General features: G+C 44.4%; 1 protein-coding gene across 13 annotated transcripts in view; it reads right to left on the bottom strand.

Annotated features, from left to right (window-relative positions):
• Positions 1 to 25,228, bottom strand: part of LOC102449777 (MAX gene-associated protein) — a 256,194-nt gene that overhangs the window by 78,931 nt on the left and 152,035 nt on the right. For 4 of the 13 annotated variants that reach the window (XM_089778499.1, XM_089778505.1, XM_089778504.1 and 1 more), the window contains exons 1-2: positions 11,176 to 12,534; positions 8,020 to 9,172 (exon numbers count right to left, since the gene is read on the bottom strand). In XM_089778499.1, coding sequence (XP_089634625.1) covers positions 8,020 to 9,086 — 1,067 coding nt within the window. In that variant the 5' untranslated portion in view covers positions 9,087 to 9,172; positions 11,176 to 12,534. Of the gene's footprint in view, positions 1 to 7,329; positions 7,419 to 8,019; positions 9,173 to 11,175; positions 12,535 to 25,228 lie in introns of those variants that run through there. The other 9 variants (XM_089778506.1, XM_089778507.1, XM_089778509.1 and 6 more) reach the window with 4 other exon arrangements.

Genomic DNA, 25,228 nt, shown 5'->3' with positions numbered 1-25,228 from the left:
AGTTGGAATTTCAGAAGCAAGCCTATAGGTAGGTCACCTGAAATTTCACTCCATAAATCTTGAACATCAAGGGGAAAAAAAACAGTGGCTTTCTAGGAAGAAAAGGATTCACCTGATCTTCTGTGTTAAGAGCCTTAGACATAAGATGGAACAAAACAAAAGCACAATCACATCCTTTTATCTGACTAAAAACAGTAAAGTATTCAGCCTCACTTCATCAGGTCAATCCAGAAGCCTATTTCTCTAGCAGTTCCACAATGCTGATTGCTGGAGTGTCATTAGATTGCAAACCGGCGGTGGGCAACCTGTGGTCTATTGGGATTCTATGTGTGGCCCATGAGACATTTTGTTTATCATTGCACAGGCTTGCCAGATTCTTCTAGTTTTTGTCCACATAGGGTATTTTTTCCTTCCCACTATTACAAAAGCAACATACACTTAAAGCCAGGGCACGCTTATTGTACAAACATTATGAGAGCTGTGTGCTCCTCTTTGCATCCAATCAAAGTGTTGCTATGGTTCAATCAGCACATCCCACAAATTCTAGCAAAATTAGCAAGTTAAGGTTGTAGTTAGCAAAACTGCCCTTTCCTGGGAGACAATCTTGGTTATGACAGTCTTGCAGCCCACTGAGATGAAAGAGGGCCACTCATGCGGCCCACTCACTAGCCTAGGTTGCTTCTCACTGTTGTCAACTCTTTGGGGGCAGGGATCATGGAAAAAAGATGCAGGATTAGAAGAGCTCTGCTAAAGTGCAGGAATCAAACCAGCAATAAGATCACCTGTCAAGTTTAAATAGCTCAAAAAAAATCTTTAGCAGAATGAACTTCTTACAACACTTAAATAATTTAAAAATTGATTAAATTAATGTCTAATTATTATACATATGGCTATCACGAGAACCAAAGGTTTCCATTAGAAGGCTGAAGGATACAAATTTAACCTCTTAGCAACTTCTTGTGATGTTTACATAAGAACGGCCGTACTGGGTCAGACCAAAGGTCCATGTAGCTCAGTAGCCTGTCTGCCAACAGTGGCCAGCACCAGATGCCTCAGAGAGGGTGGACCGAAGACAATGATCAAGCGATTTGTCTCCTGCCATCCTTCTCCAGCCTCTGACAAACAGAGACCAGGGACACCATTTCTATCTCCTGGCTAATAGCCTTTTATGGACCTAACTTCCATGAAATTATCTAGCTTCTCTTTAAACTCTGTTATAGTCCTAGCCTTTACAGCCTCCTCTGGCAAGGAGTTCCACAGGTTGACTACACGCTGTGTGAAGAAGAACTTTCATTAGTTTTAAACCTGCTACCCATTAATTTCATTTGGTGTCCTCTAGTTCATAATAGTTCTTCTATTATGGGAATTAATAAATAACGTTTCTTTATCCGCCCTCTCTACACCACTCATGATTTTATTTACCTTTATCACATCCCCCCTCAGTCTCCTTTTCTCTAAACTCAAAAGTCCCAGTCGCTTTAACCTCTCTTCATATGGGACCCATTCCAAACCCCTAATCATTTTAGTTGCCCTTTTCTGAACCCTTTCCAAGGCCAAAATACCTTTTTTGATGTGAGGAGACCACATCTGTACATAGTATTCAAGATGTGGGCCGTACCATAGTTTTATATAGGGACAGTAAGATATTCTGTGTCTTATTTTCTATCCCTTTCTTAATAATTCCTACCATCCTATTTGCCTTTTTGACCGCCACTGCACACTGTGTGGAAGTTTTCAGAGAACTATCCACGATACCTCCAAGATCTCTTTCCTGATTTGTCATAGCCAAATTAGCCCCCCCCCTTCATACTATACGTATAGTTGGGGTTATTTTTCCCAATGTGCATTACTTTACACTTATCCACATTAAATTTCATTTGCCATTTTGTTGCCCAATCACTCAGTTTGGTGAGATCTTTTTGGAGTCCCTCGCAGTCTGCTTCTGTCTTGACTATCCTAAACAGTTTGGTATCATTCGCAAACTTTACCACCTCACTGCTTACCTGTTTGAATCCTTTGTTCAACAGTTTGAGATTCTCTAATACCAGGTAGGGATGTAAGCGACTAGTGAACTACCCAATAAGAATAGGCTTATCAGGTAGTTCAGTCCTACTCCACTAGTCGCTTCCCGCCCAGCATCTTCTCAGCTGGGGAGGAGGGGATGGCAGGAGATGCAGAGACACAGGGTACGTCTAGACTACATGCCTCTGGCGACAGAGGCATGTAGATTAGGCTACCCGACAGAGTAAAATGAAGCGGCGATTTAAATAATCGCCGCTTCATTTAAATTTACATGGCTGCCGCGTTGAGCCAACAAACAGCTGATCAGCTGTTTGTCGGCTCAGCGCGATAGTCTGGATGCTCCCCTGCCGACATCAAAGGGAGTTGTCGACAACCCAGGTATGCCTCATCCCAGGAGGCATACCTGGGTTGTCGACAACTCCCTTTGATGTCGGCAGGGGAGCGTCCAGACTATCGCGCTGAGCCGACAAACAGCTGATCAGCTGTTTGTCGGCTCAACACGGCAGCCATGTAAATTTAAATGAAGCGGCGATTATTTAAATCGCCGCTTCATTTTACTCTGTCGGGTAGCCTAATCTACATGCCTCTGTCGCCAGAGGCATGTAGTCTAGACGTACCCACAGTGGGAAACAGCGTGAGCGGGGATTCAAACAGTCTCCGCTTGCTCTGGGGTCCCCGCTGCACTGCTGCCTTTTAAATGCAGTAATAGCCGCAGACATCTCTTACTACATTTAAAAAGCAGAAGTGCAGTCAGGATAGTGAGTGCCACGCCCCACCCTTATCGACTAATCGCAATTTAACATTCCTAATACCAGGTATAATATATGAATTAACTACATGACATTTTTTCTATATTTCAACAATATCCCACTAAAATGTGAGCCTCATGGCATCCTACATAACAATACATTTTAAAGTCTCATAGATTTTCAGATTTCTAAATATGGGAAAGAACACAATACTAAACTTTAAATGGTAATACCCTTCTTAAGGAAAACTAATAGTTCCTTAAGATATACCAGTAATTACTGCTCATTAAAACTAAGTTACATAAACTGAATTAGGTAGACAGAGCAAGAGGAATAAAATGGAAGAAGGATTGCTTTTTTTTTAAGGGCAAGAGATATTTGTGGACAAGAAAAGTAAGAAAAATCTAAAAGGTATCAAAAATAACACAAGGAAACAGAAAAGGATTTAAGGGAATGGAAGAAAAGAGAAGCAAAAACCCCTATACTTCTGAACATGTAAAAAGAAATGACAATCCAAAGTAGTAATTGCAGAGGGCAGTAAAAACAAAGTAGAAAGAAGATGCATCAAAAGCACAAGATAAAATTAAAAATGTAATTTACTGTATTAGATTAAAGTTGTTTGGGTACACAGACTGTCATTTAGTTAGCTGCTGTTGTGTATATTTTCCATGTCTTGAACATCTCATTAATGGAGATGTCAAGAAGAGATTTAAAATCCCGTTTAAAAAGCTAACTGGTTAGCTGGGACCCTGCGGGCAGGGAGCTACTCCGGTCAGGCTAGGCCCAGTGCACCATAGGTTTCTCTGGACAGAATGAGCCTGGCACACTATACCACAGGCAGGGAGCTTCCCCAGTCCGGCCAGGCCTGCTAATTGACTGCCTACCCATTAAGCATCACCTTGTAAAGGTGATGCTTAACGGGTAACCAATTAACCCTTTACATACCTAATCTTAATATACACCATCTTTAACTGATATACAACAGACCTCAGAAAGACCAGTCTGCACTATAGCCTGACACGTGATCATGAATTTGAGAAAAAAAAGCTATAAAGTCACTGACCCTGAATAAGGAAACGGCAAGAAAGAGAAAGCTGTTGAAAGTGATTTAAGTAAATTAGTGGAACACAACTGGTACACTATATCAGTTTAAGTGTACCATATATCAATTTAACTTATATTGATATAGAATCAACAATCTATATTGTAGTGAGGCATTCTTAAAATGAAATAAGAGCATATAAGAGGGAGCTTATAAGAATAGATTTCTAAGCAGATTAAAATAAGTTAGTTCAACTTTCTCATGTAGACAAGGCCTGAGAGAAGTTTTAAAAAGTGGAATTAACAGCTAATTACAATGTGGCAAAAAACATCCTTCCTTACAGTGTATCTCCTTTGGTTGTGGAAATCAAGGCCCTGCTAGATTTAGCAAAAGACAATACTCCTCTAGCCAATAGAGAAATGATGGTGGTATCCAACATGGCACCATAGTTAAGACTGAATTACATTTCACATTTAAAAGCAAACATTCAACCAGTTATATAATAAAACAATAAATACACCCAGCCCTTCCAAAGCTTAAATCACTAATTTTTAAACACTGGCATTTTTTTTTTTTAAATTTACAAGGAAATCCATTAATTAGTTTAGGAATTAAAATTATGTGCTCTGAGAAATGCAACACCTTGGAATTATATTATTACAAACATACACATGAAGTCCCGAGCAGACATAACATATGCAAGTTCTGCACAACCAACAATAAACTATGAGAATGAGATACAGTGAGTTATAGCATTTTCCCTTAACTGCCAGTCAAGAGAATGAGGAGAACATTTGTTGTGAAAGGGAATGCAAAATTCTTGTTACTTATTCAGAATGAAGTTGAGGGGAACCACCTCTGGAAGGAGTCATATAATATTTCCAGTTTTAAATGTTGTTTCCATAGGTAGAAAGTGAATGAAGACTGTTATTCCTGTGAAGGTGGATATTAAAAATGTAAAGAAAATACCTGAATAATGTTCTGAGGGTAGTACTAAGAGTAGCCATACAAAAATACTATGTATCTATTAGGGATGTTAAATTTAGATTAATTGGCTAATCGAATAGTCAATGCAATTTGCATTGACTATTCGATTAGTCAAAAAGGGCACCTCCACCTTTGAAGTGTAGCAACAGCTCCAGGGCTGTTGCTACACTTCCAAGGCGAAAGAGCTGCAGTAAGCACGGAACGCAAGCACTCCCACGCTGGCCCTGCATACCCGCAGCATATCAAAGTGGCACCGCTGCATGGAGCCCAGGGTCAGTGGGGGAGTCCCCACTGGCCCCGGGCTGCATTCAGCATTTCATTGTGGCAGACCCTGGGCTCCTCTTCTCCCCCCACCCCCTTGCTGACTCTGATAGAGGCAGCAAGGGCAGGGGAAAGCGATTAGTCAACTATTTGTTCAAATCCCTAGCATCTATATGTACACAATTTCTACAATTTTTAACAGAAATATATTATCACAGATGATAGAAGAGGAAAACACTATATATTCTAGTCTAGGAGGGATGTAAATGGTTAATCTATTAACCAGGAAACCTCACCCTTAACCACAACTGTTAAGTCTCAACTGTTAACCAGTAGAGAGTGAAGCAGCCCTACGGGGTTCAATATGAGTAGATGGCTGGAACAGCCCCTGCCTAAGGTGGGCCAGTCCCTACTCGCCCCAACAAGCATGGCCTGTTGCAGCAAGCTGGTCAGAGCAACCCCAGTGTATGACGAACCTGTCCCCCTCACCCCGCTGCAGGTTACATGCTGGCTCCATGAAGCAGGGCTGGCAGGGAGCCAGCTGCAGAGCCCTCAGCGAAGCCTCCCCGAGAGCAGCGCCAGAAGCCCTAGCTGGTCCCATCCTGGGGAGGTGGCTTCACTGCAGCAGAGAAGCCCCCTACCCAGGAGTGGGGCCCATCAGCCCTTGCCAGTCTGCTTTCAGAGAGGCTTCGCTGCAGGCTCTGCAATATAAAGCTTCTTTAAGCTTTATACTGTACAGCCCACACTGTGTGCAACTATGTAACTGCTAAAATTTTTAGCAGTTACATTTTTAAATGCCTTTTTACATCCCTATTGTGTTGTATCCCCTTTTGTATGAATTTGTGATGTTTTTGGTCTGAGGTGACAACGGTTATGAAGAAGAAAGGAAAGTGTTGTAAATTTGCTGACTTAGGAAACCTTATGTCTTAAGAGAAAATTTAATTATTTGTTGTTGAAAGAGTATGTGTGTCAACCTCTGACCCGCAGAGCTGAAAACAAATTCCTGGCTCCAAAATAAAAAAATACCTGGAAACACTGGTTGTTGTTCATCTTTACATTGGTCTTTTTTAATCCCTGATGTGAGAGGTGGATTAAGGAAGCAAACTGTTCAGTTTGTATAAATCCTTTGGGTATCTCCACATCACCTTCTAACTGATTTTTGTCAAGTTGAAAAGAGCACGAATGACAAAACCCCTGAGAGAGATATTTAGGGAACTTAAATTTTTTAGATTTCTGTAATACTCTGTGGACTTTTAGACCAAGATAAAGTAGTTTTTACCTAAAATTATGCAGGACATTCCTACAGCCCAAATAAAGAGAATATTCAATAAAGAGCTTTGTGCCTGAATGTGTCCAGCTGCTAGATTGAGGCCTCTTATAAACTTTTAACATTTTCCAAAGAAATCTGCTCGGTGTTCTAATTAAAGTCTGTTGGGACTCATGGTGGCCCAGGCTAAAGAAGAAGGATCATTTTTAAGAAATGTTTTCACAACCTTAACTGTGTTATTTTTAATCTAAATTTCTGAAAGGTAATATTGAAAATAAAGCAGCAAACACATAATAAGAACACATTTCATTGACTCCATTCCATCTTGATCATAGGTGCTCTTAAAAAATTAGAATCCTCTTACACTAAAGAATTAGTTTGGATAAAGGTCCCCTGACCTAGAGGTTCTCCTTATGAAAGTTCTGCCTTTTGTTTTATAAATATACGAGAAAATTAGGAGAAATTCCAATTTGGCCTTCCTCAAAACTGGAAAAAGCTGCAAAATAAAGACAGTAATAATCCCGTGTCCCCACATGGTCTGAACATTCTCATGAGGTATAGCTGCTGCAAGGTTCAGGTGGCCTTACAGGATTAGAAAAGAACCACTTTTACAATTATTCATTGCTACCCAGAAAAATGACCACCTCGAAGGGACTAAGGAACATCTTTGCTTTCTTTAAAAGTAAAGGCTGAAATTATGAAAGGAGCACAGATGTTTGGGAACCCCTCCTAGCTCTAAAAAGCACTGCAAGTAGTAGGCTCTGCTGCAGTAGCTTTACAGCGATGTCACACATAGGTCAATTATTAACTTAACAGTGACCTTTCACTATAGAATTATAGTCATTTTGATTGTTCACTGGCAAACCAGTGATCTGCACTATTAGCTTACTCTCTTCTCTGCAGCACTGACTGGCAAAGAACTGGGAACATGTCCAGTTAAGAGGAAGGCTAGGCTCTGGCATATATTCCAAGGAATGTGGGAGGAGAGAAATCAGGCTTACCTCATCCTGCAAGGTGCCAGCTATGTCAACGATACGCTGGCACAGGCAGATTGACAGTATGTGTAGACCACTCTGCTGCATTACTTAGGGAAATCTGTGGAAGGTGTGGTAAAATGCAGCACTTGAGTAGGCTGCACTAACACATGTACACTTAATGGGAACTGTTAGGAACACGGGGGTCCACTTGGTACAGGTCATCTAGCAGCACGGGCTAAACTGTTCTGTACATTGCTGAGAAAAGGTTTCAGAGGGTGGTATGTTAGGTAAAACCACATGAATTCACGTACTTTATGGGAGCTGGAAGACAAACACATTCATTGGCCTCAAGCTTCCCTAAAAGGAAGATCAGTAGGTTCTGATTACTAAAAATCTGATCTATTTGACGTTCCTGTCAGTTTGAAATGAATTGTAGGGAACAGCGATCTCCCAGCTTCTCTCTCAAACAGAGTCATGAGTCAGAATGCAGTAGTACTGCAGCAGTCCAGCAGAACAAAGATGAAATCCCCAGACCAATGAATGGCCATGTATGAGAGAGACCTTCTGTAAACCCAACTTCAACATCAGTTCCACCAAACTTTGGATGTAAATCCAGCTTTCCTCCCGCCCCACACCCGCAAAAACCACACTATTTGACATTTTACTGAGAGTACAGCCCAAACCCACCCAAAAAATGAAATGTACTACTCCTACCTTTCAGATACCTCTTGTTTTAAGATGGGCATATCACTAAAAGGCAGGTCTGCCTCCAGAAAGCCCAGGAAATCACGTTCTGCATTGAAGGATTCTTTCTCCAAATCAATGTCCATTGCATTCTGACCACTAAATGAAGAATCTAAAAGATCTCGCTGCTGTAAATCTAATCCATCAGTTTCAATAGGGCGGCCAAGATTGCTGGGAGAGCTGGAAATGCTACCTCCTTCATGCTCTGAGCTACTATTTTGCTTCATATCGCGCTGAGGTCTACTGTTTAGTCCATCATCTCTGAATCCTTTAGCAAAAGGGTTGTAATCTATTTTTAGCTGGGTAATCTGGATATTCTGATAGGCTGTCACTGCAAAAAACTCTGTCTGTGGGAAGGTAAAGGTATGGACATCAGGACCATTCAGCTGGATAACTTCTGTAGCTTTGTCTGCAGGTACCAGGTGAAGCCGTGGAAGGTAGCGGTGCATAGAGTGCAATATGATATGACCCTCCTGATCAAGAGTATTATTGGTAAGCTTGAGTTTGTAGAAAGATACCGGCTGGTGCATCCAGTACTGACCAGTGGAGGGTGATTCTGGATGAATAAACACCCGTCCCAGAACATGGGGTTCTGCCTTCCCACTGGGCTCCCACCAGCGACCATTCCATTTATAACGGTGATTATCTACAGGAGAGATGTCCATGACTAGGATGTATTTCAGATTGGAATCTAGGCCTGTAATCCAGTATCGACAGTATGGAAACATACGCCTCCCCTGTTTGGTCAGAATCATCTCTGTGCTGCGATGGTAGAACTCATTCCACATACTGTTGTTGTCCAAGGTGACAGTGATGCTCCCTGATGTACAATCAGCTGGAAGGCAAGTCTTTATTTTAGATTTTAGTGGCGTTGACACACTACTTGCGAGGGCACAGGCATCCCGGTTTGCTACTAGAATTCCTTGATCAGATTTACCATTTCCCTGCTGCTGTTTCAGGATGACAAAAAAAGCAGGTGCTGCTCCAGACACTGCCCCACTATCCAGGTTACCCAGCACAAGTTGTTGTTTCTCCATGATGATGATGGACAGTGCTGTAAATTCTCTTAAATTAACTGCAAATTTGAAATGGTTCTGACAGCCTGTCCTCTGTATTCACCATCCTGGAAACAAAGAAGACGACCCAATTAGCAGTAATTAAATGCAATATACCAAAAATACTCCTCCTTTACTTGAAGAAAACTGGGTTAAATACATTTTTATAATACATTTACACACACAAACTTCATTAAAAGAACCTGAAGGTTGCAAAGTCAAGCACCTCAAGTTAGGAAATGCCAAAATTAATGTTGCCTGGAAAACTAATTTGCTCCTCATTTACGTATACACAATCACGTAACATTTTCCACGGTACCCAGAGCCTCATGCAATGCACTGGATGGACTGTACTCCTGGGTTGAATTAGTTATGCAGTGAAGGAGCCTGTTGTCTGTAGGACCCTGGCCTCAATTTGTTGCAGAAGTTGGAATATTTGTAGCAAATGAGGCAGGGAACTTCAGGGGAAAAAAAAGATTGGTCTCTTCGAAAAGGTAGTACAATGCTGCCCTATAGAAGAGGATTCTATCCCTGCCTCTACCAGGGAGTTTCTATGAAATGCTGGACAAGGAATTTAAACCAGACTTTTCAAGGACGGTCACTAACTATGCTTCTCCTTTTCTAGACGCCCAATGTGAGCTCTCTCCCCCCCCATATGATTTGCAGAAGTACTGAGCACTCTCAACTACAACTGAAGTCCACGAGAATAGTATTTTGACTATACAGAATAGTTAATAGTGATAAGTATACTCAAATATCAGGCTCTAATCATCTCAATTTGATCACTCAAAAATTAGTAGACACCTGTGACTTTACTCTCTGTGTCTCAGTTTTCCATCCGCAAAGTGGGGACAATGCCACTTCCTGACCTCACAAGAGCTTTCTGAAAATAAAGACATTGTTTTTGAAACACTCATACACTACAGCAATAATAATATAGAAGAAAAGCGAAAATTAAAAAATGATCTTCAGAAAAGGGCTAGAATAAGTATAGTCAACAGAGAACTGTTAGCTGTCATTAACTCTGACATCTACAGACTGTAGAATTAGCATGCAGTAAATACGGCATGAAGACATACTGTAATTCCACTATCTTTGAAGACGGGTGAACCTGTACAAAGGGGAGCAAGGTGTCCCTGTATGCAATATTATGAAAAAAATGTCATTAGTTGTAATGGCTGTGCCTGTGTTTTCAAAAGGGATTAATGAATTTACAACAATACAATTGCCAACAAAACTAAAAAAACTAAGTGTATTCCTCCAATTTGTGTTATTCATATTCAGAAAATATTCAAAACTATTCTCAGCTTTTGATTTAGCAAGCAAGATCCCCCTCCCCCATATATATTTAAATATATACACAAAAACTAAACTGTACTACTGATTTATAGTTTCCATTTATCCTGTGCAAACTACTAAAATGAAAACAGGAGATTTTATTTATGGTGTATTTCCCAAATTGAAAAGATCCCCAGACTTTTCATGGATAACCAGCATGCCCATGCTGATCATGTGAAGCAGAGCCAGAAAGAAAGGAGTCAACCCCAAATGTGTTAATATTCTCCTTTCCTAAAATAAATTGTGTTTTGTTTTAGTTTCTTGCATTTACCATTCAATAGTCACAAAGTTAAAGTTAAGTTTGAGGATGCATTTTCATTCTGAGTAGGTCTTCAAATACTTAAGTTTCAAGTTCTTTTGGTTTAGGTTCGTTTTTTAAGGCAATTGGGGTGAACAAATGTAGGGGTGTGACATGCATTAAAAATATTGCGGAATTTTTTTGGCTTAAATAATACAAAAACAAATTGCTTTTCAAGTTTTGCCCAGTTGTGTTGTGAAAATGTTGCCCTGATTCTACAATAAAACCTGTGATGGCTGACCGCTGTGACACATAAAAAAGGACAGGAGCTGTTATATGAAAAAGAGTAGAGAAGAGTTAAGGCCACATATTTGAAAAAAATCAATACATAATTTACTAATCTATACAAACTACACGTGCTGAAGTCTATACTTCCCTATATATGCACACTGTAAATGTGTTCAATCCATGCCACTGTTGAAGGACTCTACTCACATCCTCAAAGCAGAGTCATAACACTGTGCAGTTATCTGCATGCTCAAGCACAAATTTCTCCCAAAGTCCACAAAAGCAAATGACTGTGGGTGACTGGCAACACGCTCGACGTCACAAGCCCATAATGGCAGGAACTGTTAATATTCATCTCCATCCAATCGCCAACGAGAGCCAGCGAGATGGGCCCAATGACAGCAGGAGATGTGCGCTGAGCGCTGCTGTTGAAGTCAGCAGGAACATTTGAGCCTGGCTGCCGCGGGGTGGCTGTGTCGGGCGGTACCGCGCTGCAACTAAGCGCTGCAAATCCGCGGCTGGCAGAGACGGCGCAGCTCAGAGCTCAAGGCCGCTGCTGGCAGGGTCGGTGAAGCACAGAGCTCGGCAGGAACCAAGGCCACGAGCCGGTTAAGCAGACGCCTTCTGGGCGGATACTGGAGGCCTCGGGTCTGCGAGGCTGGGCTCCCCGGTGGTAGCTCCTCAGCTTCTACCAGGAGTCGCAGCGGCCCTTGCCGCGTTTTCGGGACTTTGCAAACTCCGCCTCGCTGATCCCAGAGCACGAGCCGGGCGAAGCGGATACGCCGCACCGACCCCTACAGCCGCTGACGAGTAACCCCGTGATCGGATGAGCGGAGACCGCAGGCTGGGAGGCGCTACGCGGCCGTAGCCGCGGGCAACTGGGCCAGAGCCGGAGCTGGCGCACAAGGCCCGGCCCGCCCCGTATCACTCGAAGGCGCTTCACGCCTTCCAGCCCCCGCCACCCACCCCGCCTGCCCCGCCTGGATGCGGGGGGAGGAGCCGTGCCACGTGCCCGCTACAGCAGGACCCGAGCGGCGCCTCGCGCTGCCTCCAGGCTCCCGAGCAGCTGCCCGCGCACGGGCCCCGTCGCCTCACAGCTGCGCCCAGTGTTAATTTTCGCAGATGGCGCGGCCAGCAGGAGGCGCATGAGAGGCACGCGGACCCTGCGCGCGCTGCGACCTAGGAGTCAGTCCCGGTCCTGGCACCACCTTCCGTCCCGGTTCCCCGCAGTTACCGTGCGCCGGCGGGGAGAGAGGCTCCCCCCTCCCTTCTCTTCACAAGGACCGTGTGTCCACCAGTTGGGGGGAACGTGCGTGCGCACCCGCATGACGTCACGACGCTACACTGCGCGCAGGCGCACTGATGCCTCCCACTCCCCCTCCCTCCCGCCTGGCCTTCCATCTGTCACGTGCTGGAGTCGGGGTAGCCCCCCAGACACTCGGCCCGGGCCCAGCCCGCCAACGGGCGAGGGGAGCGGAAGATTCTCGAAGAGAAGCCGCTCTGGGGTCCCCGCGCGCTCTGCGCCGCCCCGGGGAAACGCTGCCATCGAAGCCCCGGCCGTCACCGCAGCGGCCCTGGCCGCCGCCCGCTGGAATCATCGCGTTAACTCGAGGGCCCCGGAGCTCGCTGCTCGCCCGGCCACAGGTTGGCCTCCGAGCCCCAGCGGCCCTCCCACAACGAGCAGCCGCGCCCAAGGTCTGCAGACCGGGCTCTGCCAGTTTCCACAAGCGCCGGCCCCTCCCCTTACACCGCAACTAAATCTGCTCCGGGGCAGCCAAATGCCACCAAATGCCCCCCCGCTCCACTTGAGCCATGAGCATTTACTCCGCACAGAGCTACTCGAGTCAGGCAAACACGCAAGAGAACGATCGAGCAGCGCACGGGCTGCCCTGCGCTGTGTAACGAAGCTCTGCTCCTCTACAAGTCAATGCACATGTGTAAAGAGTGTTTTGTACAGCCCTCCAACTCCAGCATCCTAGGAGTATTTGTCCTACAACGTGTACTTAAACGGGCTGGGCGGCCAGCATGGCCCCTGTTGCTACCAAGACCATTATTTTCTGAACTAGTAAAACTTTAAACTCAAAATCATTAGTGATTAGCTACTAATCTGATGGCAAGATATTGCTTCTCACAATGTCTACTTTTGTATTTTATATGTATTTGGAGATTACACATTGTAGCTGTAGGCACTAAAAATCCAGTCACGATTTCCTTATATTATTCATCTACAAAATTCTCCAAGACCCCCCTTCTTGGGTGGAGGTCACTGAGCATCTAGAAGAAACCAGTATCGACTTTTATGATCACCAAAAAGCCAAGTACTTTCAAGTATAAGGTCAACAAAGGATAACTAATAGATGAAAATCCATTTAATGTCTGGAAAAAAATCTTAGCATTAAAAGCCATGGTTTAATGACTTATTTTATTTCATCTGCAAAACATAACAGCCTTAAAAAAGGAAATGTCAATGTGCCTTTTAATCTTAAAAACACTATGCTCACATCTTGGGAGAAACAGGGTTATTTATTATGTGATGCCAAAAGGAGAGAGAGGCAAAGGAACCTAACAATTCAATGTCAAGCTACCAAAGCACCGGCCACCTAGAAATTTGAGTTGGATAGATGACCAATCATAACAAGTAATGTTATCAAAGCATCTATTTCAGCGTTGTTACCATAATTTTCTTTTGCCACTCAAATCCAATTTTCAATACTGAGAGTTGGCAAGCCTAATCTAATATTAAGTAAGGCCAGCCCTCCCGTGACTGTTCCTAGGCAACAGAAGCTTATTCATATGCATTTGGGATAATCTCTAATAGTTTGGATTCCAAGAGCATCACAGAATAAAGAAACTGCACAAACCAATCCATTTTTTGGGGCCCTATAGACACACATGCGCCAGATTAAAAATATGGATAGCCTATCCTTCTCTCCAGCACAGACAAAATAATTCCCTTTTGCTCTTTTAGAGAAAAAACCCAGGAACAGTGAAATCTTGAAAGTAAAATCCTAGGAGACAGTAGACTGAAGATTAAATCCATCGCCACTGTTCAAAAGAGCTGTTTAAGTACATAACGTTATGACAAAAGTCAATGTGAAATACTGGTTCTACTACTAAAACATTCCCCTTGTTCTACAATATTAAATTACTATGGGTTTATTGGTTTCCAACATTAAACCCCTTGTGATTTGCATTATTGTTGTAAAGTTAGTTATTTAGCATGGGTCTGGTTCCACAGTCTTTCGAAAGACTTCAAATAATATTCTTAGAAATTTCTAGCACTTCTTTGCATGGAAGACCATTGTCATCTAGTAAGCAATGAAATGCATCAGTGGTTGTTTTCCAACTACCAAGTGGAAGTAAGATGGAAAACTGGAAAGGCAAGCAAGTATTCCAGTAACCTTAATGTACAAAACATTTATTTAAAGCATATATAATTATAAAACCTATCACTGGGTTAAGAGTCCTGTATGTTTCCTTTGGTTTGGATTTTCTTGCATTATCTCATTTTTTTTTTTACTAATTTTCCTCAGTTTTCTTCCTTGTGTTTTTTCTCCCATTTTATTTTAAGCTATATAATTGCTTATAGTGTACCCTCCTGGGCAGCAAAAAGATGCACCTAATTCAGTATAAAGACTCTATTTAGTTGTAAATAGACATGTTTGAATGGATATATAAACCAACCAATGAGATGGCATCTTTCTTTAGTAGATAACTGAATTATAGGTTGACCCTCTCTAGTGCAGCACTCTCTGGTCCAGCAACATTCGTGGTCTGGCATGATTTTAATTAGCTGGATGTCCAGTTATCATGGGTGTGGCCAAGTTTCCCACAATCCCATGAAGTTTTTTTTAAGCCACTAGTCCTGGCTGTCAATGTTCTATGCTGTTATTTAGCTCTAATTTACCCCTAAATGTTTTCTAAGAGCCCAGTAAGTAACTGTAGTGTTGGTAACACTGCCAGACAATACTGACTTCCCATGGTATGGCAAATTCTCTCCTTTAGCACCAGTCAGGTCCTGAGATTGCCAGACTAGAGAAGTTCAACATGTACAAATGGAAAAACTGACCAAAATCCATAATTTAAATTACTTGGATTTAAATTGATCTATCCCCCTCATATCTCATATTTGTTTCTTAGCCATCTCACCTCTGCTCCTTTCCTCCTCAAATTTTCTCACTTTTCCTCCTCTTGGAATGTGTCTACTTCTCTAAAGTAGTTATGCCACATAGCTCTTATTCTGTATGCTGCAGCGTAAGTCTAATGCCTTATTTACACTAGTAAATTTTGTAGTCTTAAGATTTCATTGGTATAACTCTACTGATAGTTCCTATATTGGGAATATTGGGCTGGAGGCATTTTTACCACTGTCATCTAAACTTTCTGTGCAATAAAGCTTCCATCAGTGCTACCTCCAGTGGTAAATTTTGGCTACAGGTTTTGCTAACCTAGATGAAGTATCAGGGTCATGCTGTTCCCATCAGACAGAGTTTGCTTCCAGCACTCTGCCTACTTTAAAAATAAATGTTTTGTAGCACTATTGTACTTCTAGAGAAAGAGCAGTTCCCTTGGTACTGTGTTAGGGCTTGTCTATGTGGGAAAACTGACTAGAATCGATATTCTGGAGTCTCTACAGAAGAACTCCTCCCCGTTTAGGATGTAAGCGAGTCATTGACTACCTAATAAGCCTAATCTTATCTGGTAGTTGACATGGCTACTCGCTTCCCCCTCCTTGCTGCCTCTGTATCAGAGGCAGCAAGGGGCGGAACAGGAGCCAGTGCTGGAGGGAGCCAGCTTAAAAGCCAGATTCCCCCCAGCACTGGCTCTGAGGTGCCGCCTCCCCCATAGTGCTGCTGCCACCTCTATCAGAGGGAAGGCTTATAGAGGGTAGGGAAGGCTGCCACAAGGCAGTCTCTGCCCGCAGCCAGCTAAGGCTGGCCACAGGCAGAGGCTGCTCCAGCAGCAGCCTGGGCTGGCTGCACGCAGAGGCTTCTCCGGCAGCAGTGCCTGTTTGCCACGGCCCAGGCTGACCATGGGCAGGGGCTGCTGGACCCAGCACGAGCCAGGACTGAGCAAACCCAGCTCAGTCTCAGCTTGTGCCAGTCCGGGACCGCTGCAGCTCTGCATTTTAAATGTAGTAAGAGCCGGGCAGCTCTTACCACATTTAAAATGCAGAGCCACATCGGTTTTGGCTCTGTCCCAGTTCATACCGGTTGGGGAACTACCCCCACTGCAGGTCTGCAGTTTAAATGTAGTAGGAGCTGGTTGTGCAGGCAGCCCGGCTGCTACTATATTTAAACTACAGAGCCACAGCAAGGGTAGCTCCTGGACCAGCACAAATTGGAACAGAGTGACTTCCCTTATCAACTAAATGTGTAGTCTATACAACATATATTGACTACACAATTAGTCAATTACCTGCCTCTTAACACCCTTACTCCTCATGTGGATTTTTTTTAAAATAAAAGTGACTTTACTCCAGAACTGTTAATCCAGTTACAAAGCAGAGTAATTAACCAATCATGACTTTATTACAGAATAATCATGACTTTATGATGGTGTCCATGTGGAAGAGGTACATTCAATGCCACAGAAGAATAATTATGCTGGTTTATTTCCCCTACAGAGACAAGGTCTTGCTGTAGAAGATGACCCAACCATTGTAACTGATTGCAGGACACTTTACTATTTTGGAAATGTACAAATTAAAACTTTATGAATACACAAGAGTTATTGAAAATGCTACAGCGAAATTAGACTACCTTTCAATCGGGATGGACTGATTTAAATCATGGATTCAGATTTACAGTATTTAAATCAAGGATCACTTTGATTAGAATGAACTTTCCCATTTGTACTTCAGCTTTCTGCTAAAGATACCTACCTTCTCATTCGTTAATATAACCATTCAAGCACACTGATTAAATAGAGTCTTTACACTAGATTTAGTACATCTTTTTGCTACCTAGGAGGGTACACTACCTACATACATTTAAGCAATTATAGATTAATATTTTCAGATTCTTAATTGTACATTAATATATTTTAAATGATGAATGATATATTGTTTATTTGGTAGATAATCAACCTGGTGCTCATGATTTGTGATGAGTTTCATTAGGATAGTAATTGGAATTGAATTAAACACAAAACATTTTATTAAGCAAAACAAGCCCTTAATGTAGTACATGACCTATTGTACCATACTTATAAAGCATGGCCTTAAATGTTAAGTACCCCCCACCCTTGATTCTTTCTTTATATAAAAAAGCAGCCTTTTATATGCAAACAGAAGAGCATGGAATGAAGTCTTAGCTGGCAATCCACTCTGAAGAACTGGCTGAAGAACCACCACCACAAACTGGGACATGCTACAAGGGAATTTCTGGGGAGGGAGATACTCTGAGAGTACTATTGAAAGGGGCATGCCGGCACTGAAGCAGAAGGGAGACCTTCAACTAACAAAGGAGATTCAACTGACTGTTCTGTTTGCCACTGCTGTGGCATCACAATGACATATTTCAAACACTCGAAACTCAATCAGTTAAAGCTTTACCTCTTCAAGTTAGTAGATAACGTCAAAGAATTATTGCATCCTTGATAATCAAATGAAGCACTCCTATGTGAATTTGAAGTGCATTTGAGGTACATTACAGTATATTGATTGTTCTAATGCAGACAAGAACTGTAAGTGTTGCATCCTATATAAGCAATACAAAAATAATCTAACCTAATTACTTTTTATTAGCTAATCTTTTGCCACTTTTTGAGACCCTGTAACTTGCAATATGTTGTTTGTTAAGTTTGTCAGCTCTGGAACTCAGATATATTAACAATGTAATAGTTATACTGGATCACACCAATGGTCCACCTAGCCCAGTATCTTGTCTTCCAACTGTGGCCAATGCCAAGTGACTCAAAGGGAATGAACTGAACAAGCCATCATTGAGTGTCCCATCTGGTTATTCACTGAAACTTTTGCCAAATAGAAGCTAGGAACACTAGACCGTATGGGGTTACATCCCTGACCATCCTGGCTAATATTCATTGATGGACCTATACTCTATGAACTCATATAATTCTTTTTTGAACTCTGTTACAGTTTCAAGCTTCACAATATCCTAGGAAAATGAGTTTCATAGGTAAACTATGTATTGTCTAAAGATGTATTTATTTTTGTTTTCTTTAAAGGACTTGCCTACTAATTTCATTGGGTGGCTCATGGTGCTTTTATTAAAAGGAGTAAATAATGCATTCTATTTTCTAATGTTTGGAGATATTACATTTGTAACATAAAATGATATAAATCCATCCATTGATTATGTTCACAAAGCCACAGGCATATCTTCATAACTTGGTGAATCACATCAGAAAATGGCATAAAAAAACAATTAGTGCACAGAAGTTAAAGCAGGAAATCACCAGAGTATCAACTCAGAGGCAACAGTGCAGGTTGGCAGCTGGCTCTGCAGGAGCGGAGTGGGAGCCTGCATGTAACAGTGAAACAAGGCTTATCAGTTAACCGTTTACATGGTTATAGGTTCTCATACCTAGAACAACTGGGAAAAATGTAAGAAATTAGTTTTCACTCAAAATAGTGATGATTATTTTTAAGTATACAGATAACTAGAATATTCTTTTGTTTTTTAAAAATATATGATTTTATATTATTTTCTTCCATCAGAAAGTCATTGGTAGATATCTGCAAAAATGAACTGTGGATATTTGCATTGACATCTGCAGATATGGATACCCACAGACAGGGCTTGACAAATCAGGCAATCTACTTGCCCGTGGCAAGTAGATTTTAGCCTGGTGCGGCCGCGCAGCATGTGCTTCCACGCAGTTGGCGAGCAGGGCTCCTGGCTACTTGGCAAGCCCTGCCCACAGATATAAAGCAAATATCCACAAATATGTAGTGCTCTATATACAAAATTTGTATCTACATATACGTCTTCAAAAATGAGCTGCAGATATCCCCATCCACAGATGCGGATACCCACAGATATAAAGCAAATATCCATGTATTTGCAGGGCTCTAGTCATTAGTATGTTCTTTATTCTGGAGATCACCATAAGTCTGCTATATTTTTCACCACACCTCTCCATTCTGAATGTTATAGAACAGGAAAATAACGCTGGGGATGGTAATGTTTGTGCTTCTTATCAATAGCAATGGTGGCAGAAGGAAAACAAAACCGAGAAGAATCATGTAGTGCTCATCAGTTTTGTTCTCTTTAGGCTAGCAATCCCCTTGAGCCAGATAAAGAAACAGTATGGACAGGCCTTATGGCAAGACTGCGTAATAATTTTTAAATGGAGGGCCACTCCAAGATTTTGTCAAGTGGTCAAGGGGCGCTTTTCTACCGAGGGGATTGGGGCCTGGGACAGAGATTCGTTGCAGAAGGGAACTTGGGGTAGGAGACAGGGTTGCAGGAGGGGGTATGGAATCAGAGGGAGTTTGGGTGAAGGAGGGGATTGTGATCTGGGGCACAGACTTGGGGTGCAGAGTCCAGGAGGGAGAATGAGTGCAGGAAAGGATTCTGGCCTGAGAAAGGGCCTCTAGGAGGGGGTGCAGGGTCTGGGAAAGAGTTGTGATCGGGGTAAAGGGGGTGTAGAGGATTTGGGTAATGACTTGGGGCAGTGGAATGTGGTGCAGGATTAGGGAGGAGGTATGGGTGCAGGAAAGAATTTTGGGGAAGGATGTAACGAGAGGGTGCAGGGTCTTAGAGGGAGTTGTGACCTAGGGGAAAGGGGTACAGAGAGTTTGGTTGGTGGCCTGGGGCAAGTAGTTGGGAGGAGAGAGGGGATGGGGTGCCAGAGGCAGACTCTAGTTAGGAGTCCCTTACCTAGGCAGATCTCAGTCATCAGCCCTGCTGGAACCTGAAGGCTACAGTCACAAGCTGTTCCATGTGGTTCTACTCCAGGCAGGGTGGGGAAAGGATTCATTGGCTATCCCTGCCACTAGCAAAATCTCAGCTGCTATTGGTCAGAAACTGGCCAATGGGACCTGAGAGATTTTGCAGGGAGGCAGGTCAGAGTACAAAACCTCCCTCCTTACTCCCAGAATAGAGCAGCCACAATTAAAGCGGCTGTTGCTGTGCTTACAGGTTCCAAGGAAGCAGCCGCAGGTCGGATGTGGCCCGTTTGCAGCCTCTTGCCCACCCCTGCCTTATGGCCACCACTTTTTACCTGGAGGGAGAATCCCATGATCTTTTAAACGGTGAGAAAAATGGGAAGGATGGGCATTTGACTATTTCCATCTCTTAACACAGACATAACCTTAGTCAAATTACTTTATTTCTATGCCTGTTTTCTCATCTTAAAATTGAGATACACCTCAAAATGCTTTGCACAGTGGGTGGAAAGTATTAAAGAAGGGAAAGGTACTAATACTATCAAAGCATGTCGAAGTGGGACAGTGTTCCACCAATAAAAAAAGACAGCAAAATTTTATAAGTAACAAGTTCTGCTAGCTCTGTTATATTCATAACTCAAATTAGGTGACTAATGCCTACTTCCCTAATCCTCCCATTTCCCACATTTAGGCTGTGTCTACACTGGCACGATCTTGTGCAAAAGCAGCTGGGCTTGCGCAAAAACTTGTTGCCTGTCTACACTGGCCGCATGTTCTTGCGCAAGTAAACTGATGTTCTAATGTATGAAATCAGGGCTTCTTGCGCCAGAACTCTGACGCTCCCGCTCAGAAATAAATGCGCAACGATTCTTGCACAAGAGGCCAGTGTAGACAGACAACATAAATTTCATGAGCAAGAAAGCCCTATGGTTAAAATGGCCATCAGAGCTTTCTTGCGCAAGAGAGCGTCTACACTGGCATGGATGCTCTTGCACAAAAGCACATCTCTTGCGCAAAAGCACATGCCAGTGTAGACACTCTCTTCTGGAAGTTTTTGCACAAGAACTCTTCCGCAAAAGAGTTCCTGCGCAAGAAGCTGCCAGTGTAGACATAGCCTTACTTTTTAGAGTCAGTGGTTCTTGCGATGAAGAAAATAAGACTTTTCTAGTGGACTTTGTAGCACTGTATTTAGGTCATTTTCTTGTAACTACCCGTGATTATCTATATCTTTTTTTTTCTCTTTTCCCTTTCAGATCAATCCCTCCTAATATCCCACTTGCTACATTTTTTTTAACCCCAAACCATCAGCATTCTTACTCCAATCCCATTGCCACCCCTTCCTCAACTCACAGAAAATGGAAAAGTCAGAAGATTTTTAAAAAAATCCACAAGAATGTAAACGTTTGGGATATGTTATCTGACTATAGCAGATTGTCATGCTCCAATTTATCAGAAAATGGAAAAGCATCCCACTCATAACAACCAGATTCTAGCTAACATCATCACACAGAGTGAAAGGAAAAAAATCCTTCAATCCCAAATTTGATTACCACTTTAACACAGAACATATAAAAAAAAAAATCACAATTTAATATCTAATTCCATCCACCTTCTCTACAAACCCTAATAAAGTAGACTATACCAGTGTCTGAATCAGAGAATTGCAATCGATGATCACCTTCTGAAAGAAAAATCCACTTGGTTGGATTTTATTCCATGACACGGGTCCAAGGCTCCTACAAGTTTGAATCCTCACTGTCAAATACAGAACCTACATCACCTTACCATTTTCTCTCACCACACCAAGCACTGTAGGGCTCCGATGAACTGCAGTTTGATTAACTAGGGATGTCAACATGTAGTCCACTACACGATTAACCAATAAGCGTGGGCAGCAGATACTGATACAGAGGCAGCAATGCAGAGTGGCAGGGGGCTCCCCAGGAGTGGGGCTGGGAGCACACTGGCTGGTGGCCCTGTCCCTGGAAGCTATCGAATAGTCATGTAACCAATAAGTTTTCATGCAGTTACATGACTATTCAATTACACTATATCTAACATCCCTTTGATACTCAGATATGGTAACTCTGCTAAGTATTGCTTCTAATAATCCCGTATAGGAAAGTATAGCATAATGTCCAAGGGAGACAAATTTTAGGCAATATCTTACTAAGGATGCAAGCGACTAGTCGCTCCCCCCAAACACTTGCTGCCTCTATCAGAGAGGCGCAGCAGATGGGAAAGCAGGAGCCTGTGCTGGAGGAGCTGGCTTAAAAGGGCCGGGAGCTAACCCCTCTGAGGCTCTGCAGTTTCCCCCTCTTATCAGCTAGTTGATGGAAATTCCATCAACTAGTCAATTAGCTGATTAAATGCCATTTAACATCCCTAATATCTCACCAGGATGGTACAGCCAAGGGTACAATTTCACAACCTGAAATTTGATTTTTTTTAAATATATCAACATGTTCTTCACTTTATGCTGCTATAGCCTAATCTATGAAAATACAGGCGCAAAGAATATACTAAAACAGTGATTTTTCAAAGTACTGCTCATGACCCAGTACTGGGTCATGGAAAGACAGGCACTGGGTCTCCATACTGCACAAACTGACCAGCAGGGATGCTAAAGCCAGCTTCCTGCCTGTCCTGACCCTTGAAGCTGTAAGCAGCAAGACTGGCTCCTAAGCGGAGGCAAGTAGTAAACAACTCTCACAAGATAAAGAATCAAAACAAGACAAAAAATGAAGCCAATCCTATTTCAAAACAAGCCCAAAATGAGCTAGCTCTGTCCATTTTTGCTTGGCAATAAACCAGGAACCAGCCAATGGGAGGTGGAGCCAGAACATGGGGACAGGCTGTGGACTTGGTCTTCCAGCTGGTCACTTCCAGGGTGCAGTGCAGTCCAGTCCAGTGTGCCAGGACAGGCAGGATGCCTGCCTTAACATATCACTGGCCGGGAGTCACTGGAGGTAAGCCTGTGCCCCAACAATCCCCCGTCCCAGCCCTGAGCCCCCCAAACCTAGAAACCCGCCCTGCACTACACCACCTAATCCCTGGCCCCATCTCTCAGCCCCCTTCCCACAGTCTACAGTCCCAGAGCCTGCACCCCCATACTCTACCCCCATGCCCCAGCCCAGTCTTTACCCACATACTGAACCACAATGTCCCACCCCAATCCACAGCGTGCACCTCAAATCCCGCATCTCTGGCGCCATCCCACAGCCCACACCTCTAGGTAAAGCCTTTACCCTCATGCTCTCCCTCACCTCAAGCCCCTCATCCCCACAGCCCCACCCTAGAGCCTGCACTCTAGTGAAAAGATATAATTATGCTGGATCACTGGCATCAACAGTTTTCTTCTCCTGGGACTGTGCTAGAATGTGTGGTGCACTGAGCACCAAAGTACTAAAGAGAATATGCAAGGAAAAAACCCAAATCCACGCAACAAAATGTCAGCAATAGATGACAGAAAGAAATGTGTTTCAGCAACACAGATGAAAAGTGCAAGAATCGCCTTCTTAATGAAGCCTCATGTTACATACAGGATATACATACATATAAAGAGCACCAGAGCAGATTTGTGGCCCTATTGTGTCTGAGACTAGAGATGTTCTTACTTTCTGTCGCGCGTGTGCGTGTGTGTGGTTTCAGTTTGCCCTTGGACATGCCAGAAATGTGATCTTCAGGCCAGATTTCTGAGAGGGGTGTTCGCTGTTGACCATGAAGCCTTTATATATTAACGCCCTGTTCCGGTTTCACTTGTCAGGGCTCCAGCAGCAAAGGAGGCCCAGCGTGATATGTGACGAGACAAGCCAAGGGGACTGGTTTGAAGCCCGAAGCTCCCTACAACCTCGACTCGTCCTTCTCATCTGCAGCCTCGGACCCCGCGGAAGCAGGCGCCTCAGCGCTTCTCACCCCCAGCTCATGTGGAACAGGGCATGCTGCGCTTCTCGGGGAAGCTGTAAAACCCAGGGCGACAGTCCCATCTGCTCGGCAGGGGCATCGACAGCCACACGGCGGCTGCACGTGAGGAGCCGTCGCCCCACACGTGCGGGGCCCCTCAAGGCGCAATAGCTCCTCGAGCAGCCGCCTCCCAGTGCCAGGCCCCAGATGGAGCTGGCAGCGAGGCAGCTCTCAGCCCCTCTCCTCCTTTACTCGCTCCCCCCTCCCCATCGCACGGCGCCCGGTCCCATGACTGCTCAAACGCCCCTGCTGGCGCCTGCTGTTCATGTGCTTGCAGGCGTCAGCTTCCTGGGGGCTGACGGGGACCAGCCTGCGCGGGAACCGCCGCTCGCTCACCGCACCCACTCCCGCCGCCTAGGAAGCGGCCCCCCTTGCTCCCGCCTCAAAAGCGCCCCCGGAATGGGAGGCCGAGCCGCCACTGGCAGGCGCCGGGCAGAGAGCACCCCGCGTGATTGGGCCGCCCCGCTCACGTGACGCCCCGACCTCACGCCACCTCCTCGAATAAAACTTCAAAATGAGGGCGAAGATGCTGGGCGGATCCTGTTGCACGTTCAGAGTGCCTACTTGCTTCCCGCTGTTAGCCCACGCAGCGCAGGGCGCGCAGCCATGCCGCAACCCACGAGCGCCACTCGTAACGCCTGAGGCCTTCGCGTGCCACGCGCAGCTGCCTCTCTCATTGACTATAGGGCCTGTCACGTGCTCTGCCCGCCCCCCGCCGACCCCTTTGTTCGCTGGGCCCGCACCCACACCATGGGAGCCGAGCCTGCTGGGGCGAGGCAGCAGCCTGGAAACAGGCGGTGTTTGGCACGTGCGGGCCGTGAGGCAAGAGGCCAATGGCGGACAGGCAAGGAGAGCGGCCCTCACGACTGCCGCACAAGCGCCACCCTGATTGGCTGTGTGACCAGTTCACATAGTTTCCGTTCCTTCTTTTGACCAGGGAGGGTCTTCCAGCCCCTCCCCTGCGCGAGGGAAACATGCCGTTCTCGTGTGGGCCACGCAGAACTCGTTCTCCATTGGCTCTGGTAGGGCTCATGTGATTCTCTCCTTCCCCAGCCCTGAATAGTGGTATAGCCCCGTCACGCAGTCGGCCGCAGAGCGAGAGGCGCTGTGCGGCTGGGTACAGTTGCCGAAGCCTGGGTCGGGCGCATAGGGGAGGGGTGTGCTGGGCAGGTATCTTCAGGTGCCTGGTGCCTCAAAGTCATCGGCGAATCATGGTAGCACTGGGGAGTTGCATCGCCCCATGCCGCTGCTAAAATTGTAATTGCTAAACGAGGCACCAGCCCCACTCAACTTCAAGTCATTTCCCGCTCAGTCGCCTGCTGACATGGTGGCCACTTGACACTCATGCTACCCTTCTCTGGAGCTACTGCAGCGCTGCTCCCTGCACCTCAGGAACAGGCATGACACCTGCTGAAGGCGGAGGTGGCAGAGGACCCTACT

This window comes from Pelodiscus sinensis, chromosome 5, assembly GCF_052426305.1.
Source record: "Pelodiscus sinensis isolate ZL-2025 chromosome 5, ASM5242630v1, whole genome shotgun sequence".
In the NCBI taxonomy this organism is placed as follows: domain Eukaryota; kingdom Metazoa; phylum Chordata; order Testudines; family Trionychidae; genus Pelodiscus; species Pelodiscus sinensis.
This window is presented reverse-complemented; position numbering and strand designations above follow the sequence as displayed.